We start from the raw sequence: 6,219 nt of genomic DNA, 5'->3' as shown, positions 1-6,219 counted from the left end.
CATGAAATTGGGAAGATAAGTCCTTAGAATAAAAGGCTAGAATGGCCTCAGAAAGGTCAAGAGTGGACAAACGGGTGAACACCTAAAACCGCACACTCTTAGACATGGACCTCGACTATTCTGATTGCTGTAAATTTGGTAAGCTGGATTTTTACGACTGGTCAATCGACCATGGTTTCCTTTGCTAGAACACGGCCGCCAGCCCCGCCTGCCGGTCAGTTCTGCCTTGGGAACAAGGGCAAGTCCAGGCTTAAAGATGCACCTGCAGTTTCTGCCCCTGCCCTGGCCAGGCATACCGACCACCCTCCCGCCCCGCACGCAGCCGACCCCTGCAAGCCTCGTCAGAGATCAGACCCAAAGGACAGACCTGGGGAGAGTTGGCAAGGAGGGGACTGTGCCAGGACAATGGAGGTTCCAGGGGTCTCTGCCATGTCCCACCCCCCATGCAATTCTTCTACTTGACTAACATTCCCTGTGCACCTCCTGCACCTGGCCCAGAGCAGCAGGACTGAACGATGCCCCTGCCCCCAAGGAGGTCACTCAAACAAGCAGGGCACCAGCCCAGTGACAGGTGCTGGGAAAACCTGTTGAGAAATCGCTCATGGGTGGGGAGCTGACGCACCACCCTTTGGCTGTCTTCCCTCGGCCCCTCCTGGGGGGGTGGCGTGGCTGTGAGGGCGTACATTTGCTCCGGCAGACTTACCTCTGCCCATCCACTCGTCAATAGTGGAGTCAACGGGGTTGTGACGGGCCTTGATTTTTAAAAACTAACACCATGTCTTAAAGATACTTTAATTTCAGGACCAAAATCTGGTTCTTTAAATGGTTGTGTCAGGAGCTGGGGTTCAGCGGCTTCTCCTTCAGTTGGTACTTAGTGTGTTTCCAGCTTTTTGTTATTACAGCTCTATAGATTGCCTGCATACCTCTTTGCGCCCAAATCAGTATTTCTGTTGGACAATTCCTAAGAGAGAAATTTCTGGGAAAAGGAGAATTGCCTGCACGTTTAAAATGTTGGTTCTACTAACCAATCGCTACCCCCCTAACCCCCCCAAAAAAGGTTGCATCAGCTTATATGGTGTATAAGCTCATTTCTCCACCCCTTACAAACACAAAGTTCAGCCAGCATGGACATCTTTGCTACTTCCCAGAACATTCAGGAGAAGAGCTGCTTTTCACTTACTTAGTGGTCAGGTGCATTTTCTCACCTATAAACTTCCTACTTACATCCTTTGCTCTTTTTTATGTCGGGATGTATATATTTCATATTAATTTGGGGGCATTATAGGTCCTAGATATTAACCTTTGCTTGTTACACTATTGCAAATATTTCCTCCTTTTTACCGTTTGCTGTTTTTATTTTTTTTTAAGATTTTATTTATTTATATGGGGGGGAAGAGAGAGAGAGAGCATTTGCAGGGGGAGGGGTAGAGGGAGAGGGAGAAGCAGTTTCCCCGCTGAGCAGAGAGCCCCACGTGAGGCTCGATCCCAGGACCCTGGGATCATGACCTGAGGCGAAGGCAGACGCTTAACGACTGAGCCACCCAGGTGTCCCTTGTTTGCTGTTTTTACATCTGTTAAGGTTTGTTATGCAAATATTTTTATTTTTGAATAATTTAAACTTTATAAACATTTGTCCAAGCTATTCTGTACTAAGGCTATCAAGAAGAACCTCTCATCTTCTCTAAATTGGGTCGCCTGGGTGGCTCAGTCGTTGGGCGTCTGCCTTCGGCGCAGGTCATGGTCCCAGGGTCCTGGGATCGAGCCCCGCATGGGTCTCCCTGCTCCGCGGGAAGCCTGCTTCTCCCTCTCCCACTCCCCCTGCTGGTGTTCCCTCTCTCGCTGTGTCTCTCTCTGTCAAAAAATAGGTGGGATCTTAAATAAATAAATAAATAAATAAATAAATAAATAAATAAAATAAATGGTTGTTTCTAGATTTCTTTCTCTTGCCCTGCTCCTGCGTCTGCCTGCCTCTGTGTGGCTCTCTCTGCCTGTCCCTACAGCTGTTTCTCTTCTGCTCATTCCAAACGGGTAGGATCTTGTCCCAATGCTGCAGATTTGGGGCGCTGGCCTGAAACCTCACGTTTATCTTTGCGTTACATTCACACACATGCCCGCATCTGTCTTCCATTTGTCTGTCTGTGCTGCTGGTACCACAATTTCGGAGTATCTCCAGCTTTACTCTAGTTTTGATGTCTGCTAAAGTTCCTTGTTTATTTTTCTTTTCTCTTTTTTCCTAGTATTACATATTTAATCTTCCAGTTGAGTGGACACACACATAAGTCCCGCTGGGAAAGTATTTCGAGTGTCTTTAAATGTAATGACACATCTCCCACTGTAGAAACAGCCCCAAGGCCGGGGTTAAATGCATGAGAGTGGGGCACGCTTGATGCTGTGGAGACCCCAAGAGGCCACGTGGCCACCGGGCCACCTCTGAGTCCTGAAGGCCAGACGGGGCTTGGGCTGAATTGTTAGAGTTCGCGGGATTCCAGGGGCTACATCTCACCTACAGAGAGCAATTTCTTGGACTCTTTTTTATTTTTCAGAGTTCAGTGTTAAGAGTTGTCAGTTAGGTAATTAATTTACAGTTCTGATGTCAAGGTCCATGCGGGGCCAAGGCCGTCAGTGGGCTCAGGGCTTTGGAGCGGAATGGCACGCACTCTACTTTCTTCATTGTTAGGCTTACGTTGCATTCATGCTGCAGGTGCATTGTGACAGGCATCCTCCATCTCACTGGCCCTTCACATCCACTTAAAGAGGCAGTGGATACTAGCTTTTTCTTACTATGAAGTGAGGCAGGGGTCCCCGAGACCCTGTCGGGTTCGCTGATTCGCTCGAAGGGCTCCCAGAACTCACGAGAGCTGTCGTGCTCACAGTTACGGTTTATCACAGGGAAAGGACCCAGACCGCCAACAGCCAGGGGAAGGGGCGCCCAGAGCAGGGCCCAGGAGGGTCCATACTGCCTCTCCCCGTGGAGTTGCGGGCCCCGAAGTGACAGCACATACGAGTGTTGCCAGCCGGGGAAGCCCCCAGCCTCGGTGTCCAAGGTCTTTATCTGGTTCCCGTCATGCAGACCCGGTTGGCTGCCCGCGTGGCTGACCTCAGTCTCCAGCCCCTCCGGAGGCCGAGCTGATACCGTGTGGCCCAGAGCCCCAGGGGAACAAGGACACTGGACTCAGGATGTCCCCGGGCTCAGCAGTGACCTCCCAGCAGCTGAGGACAGAGGCCCGACCTCCCTGGGGCAAGGGACTTTTTACTCATGAGGACCCATGCAGCTTCCTGCGTTGGACCTTCCTGCCCCTGTTGCACAAAAGCAGCCCCTCTCCCCTGTTTTGACGCAGGCGTCCATGGGATCCTGGTGCATCTTAGCTTGGATTTCAATGGGACCATCCCTTCTCCTGTAAAACGGCCTGAATTGTGTCCTTTCCAAATTCAGAGGTTGAAGTGCTAACCCTCAGGACCCCAGAAGGTGGCTGTGTTTGGAGATGGGCCTTTTAAAAAGGTGATTAAGGACAAGATAAGAACAATTATATAATTGTTGTCCTGATAAGAAGGGAAAACCAGGAGAAAGGTCGCAGGAGGACATGCGGAGGAGAGACGCTGGGTGCTCACCAGGAAGAGGCCCCCGGGGGCCCAGCCCGACCCGCACACCTGGGCCCCAGACTTTCAGCCTCCAGGACCAGGGGACACTAAACGCCGTTTGTAAGGCACCTGGCTCGTGGTGCTTTGTCACAGCAGCCTGAGCCGACCAGCACTCAGACTCTGACCAGGGCCCTTCACCAGATAAAGGAGAAAAGGAGGTGAGAGCCTCCACCCTGAGTGCCTTCTCCCCCAAAGTTTAGTAAGGTCTTTGGGAAGAGCCCGCCTCTTCTGACTGTGTAGGGAGGGCCATGAAGCATACCCTCCTGCCCCCCACAGCCACTCTGTCTGCCAGGCCCCAGCTCAGGGGTCTGAGTTGAGGGATGGGCCAGCCCTGCCAGGCGCTCCCGCGGGTCACCCCAAAACCGCAGCTGAAGCCACCGGGACTCCTCCCCCATTGCTTTGGAAGGAGGTGGACGAGGAGGCTAACCGGCCACCAGGCTCTGGCTGGCGCGAATCCTGGCACCCCAGCCTGTGGCCACCTTGTCCCCAGAGGGCACCCAGGTCACTCTTCCTCAGAGCACCCCAAGCACCTCCTGTCTGGCGGCCTCAGCACCACAGGAATGATACACTTTGTGGTTTTGTTTAATGGTTTCGCAAGGCGGAAGGAGGCATTACCCCAGAGACCTTGGGGGAGAACAGAGAACACGTCTCTGCCTGTGCCAGGCAGGCACGCAGCTGGGTTTCAGGTTGGGTTCTCTTGAAGTAGATGCTGAGGCAGGACTCACAGGCACAAATTTTATTCCGGAGGCTTCTGGGGGACCAGTGAGGGAGTGGGGGAGTCAGACACGGACGGGAGGCACCACAGGAAGGGCAAGCTGCAGGCAGAGCCCCAGCCTGACCAGCGGCTCTGGAGTACAAGTCAGGCCTCAGGTTCTGCACTCCAAAGCCAGGTCCTGGCTGCCGCCGCCCCCCCCTCCCCGCGGGGGCAAAGGAAACTCTCTTCTGCGCCGCTGGGGGGCAGCTCCCTGAGGACTCTGGCAGGGCTGGTTCTGCCAGCTGAAGGGCTGGGGAGGACACCCAGAAAAAGCTGAAGACCCTGGGAGGTTCTCTGCAGCGGTGTACTGGGGGTGGGGTACCTCTGATGGCCTTGAAGATTTGGGGTAAATTGGCCGGGTCCTTTGTGACCACCCTGCCTAGTCCCCCACCTCCTCTGTACTCTGTCCTCCATTGATGTGCTCACAGACTGCTTGATGGGGATGGGAGCCTCGGGGTCTGGGAGTCCTGAGTTGGGCTGCCTCATGCATGTCCCACACCTCTGGGTCACAGAAAGGCCCCTGGGAGGGTGACAAGGACACTAGCCACAAGCATCAGGCCCATGGCGGTGGCCCCTAGTCCCTGGTTCCCAACTCCGTTACACAGGTCAGTTTCGCAACAGTAGAGTAGTAGAGGCGCATCTCCTTGACTGAAGCTCTGGGTTGGGTGGGTGGGGGGTTCTCGCAGGACTGCGCGCAGGTCTTCACTGCCACGGTTAACTTCTTGTCATGCAGGTCCATGCCTGTCACATGGGGGAAACATCCAGAGGCTGCGGGTCTGCTGACCGTGCCTAGAACCTTCCTCCTGACCCCAGAATGAACTCATCCTGGAGCCTAAGTCCCGAGAGCCCATGGAGCTCCTCTCCGCCTTGGCACCCACCCCAACAGGGTCGGGAGAACTATGGTGGCCCCAGAGCCCGTGGCTGGACCCATGGTTGAGGAGTGCCCTCGAGCCCCGAGTCTGGCTCATGCTATGAAGCCACATTTGGAGTCACAGGAAATCCCCTGAGGATTCTTTCTGACTTCTGGCTTTTTTTTTTTTTTTTAGAGAGAGCGAGGTAGGGAGGGGCAGATGGAGAGCGAATGTGAGAATCCCAAGTAGGCTCCCCACTGAGCGCAGAGCTCCAGCCCTCCACCCTGAGACCCGTGGCCCCAGCAGAAATCAAGAGTCAGATGATCACTGATTGAGCCACCCAGGTGCCCTGGACCTCAGGCTTTTTTTTATGGTGTGAGACTTGTCACACCTCTTCCAGGTAGGGAAGCGGCCCCACCCCATGCCTGCCCTGCCCTGCACCCCCTCCGGGTCCCACCTTACCCTCTTGGCTTCTAGGAAGATGGAACCTGGGAAGAACAGGGAGAAGAGGGACTTACTCAGCTTCTGTGAAAGGCAGGCCTGGGCGCTGCGGGGGCAGACTGTAGGTCCCGAGCACGTGCTCCCCTCCGTGTTAGTACAGTTGTGGCATCTTAAGGCCCAAGCTGTGGGGGGACAGAGGTCAGCATCAGCCACCGGTGTGCCAAAGCCCCAGGGCCTGGCCATGGCAGGAAGGGAGGCAGGTCCCAATCTGCTGCCCAGGACCTGGGACCCAGGAGAGACTTGGGTGCAGAATCAAGGTGCTCAGGGAGGAGGGGCAGGTGAGGGAGGACCAGGAAGGTCGGGAGAGGCCCCTGGAGGAGGAAATCGGGTGAGCTGAGGAGTGGGTCAGAAAGTACAGCGGAAGCCACGCGGCAGGGAGTGGGAGAGATGATGCTGGGCAGAGGTGTGTCTCCGCCCTCCCGTCTCACCTCCACCCTGGCACAACAGGGCCGCCAGCAGAACAATAGCCCTCAT

General features: G+C 54.8%; 1 protein-coding gene across 1 annotated transcript; it reads right to left on the bottom strand.

Annotated features, from left to right (window-relative positions):
- Positions 1 to 4,229: 4,229 nt before the first annotated feature.
- LOC113911221 (lymphocyte antigen 6B-like) lies at positions 4,230 to 6,219 on the bottom strand. The gene is given in 4 exon segments (XM_027573526.1): positions 4,230 to 5,019; positions 5,022 to 5,134; positions 5,763 to 5,867; positions 6,174 to 6,219. Coding segments are annotated over 4 exon segments (384 nt in total). The 3' UTR covers positions 4,230 to 4,899.

Source organism: Zalophus californianus, chromosome 4 (assembly GCF_009762305.2).
Source record: "Zalophus californianus isolate mZalCal1 chromosome 4, mZalCal1.pri.v2, whole genome shotgun sequence".
Taxonomy (NCBI): domain Eukaryota; kingdom Metazoa; phylum Chordata; class Mammalia; order Carnivora; family Otariidae; genus Zalophus; species Zalophus californianus.
Note: the sequence above shows the minus strand (reverse complement) of the source record. Positions and strands in the feature narration are given on the sequence as shown.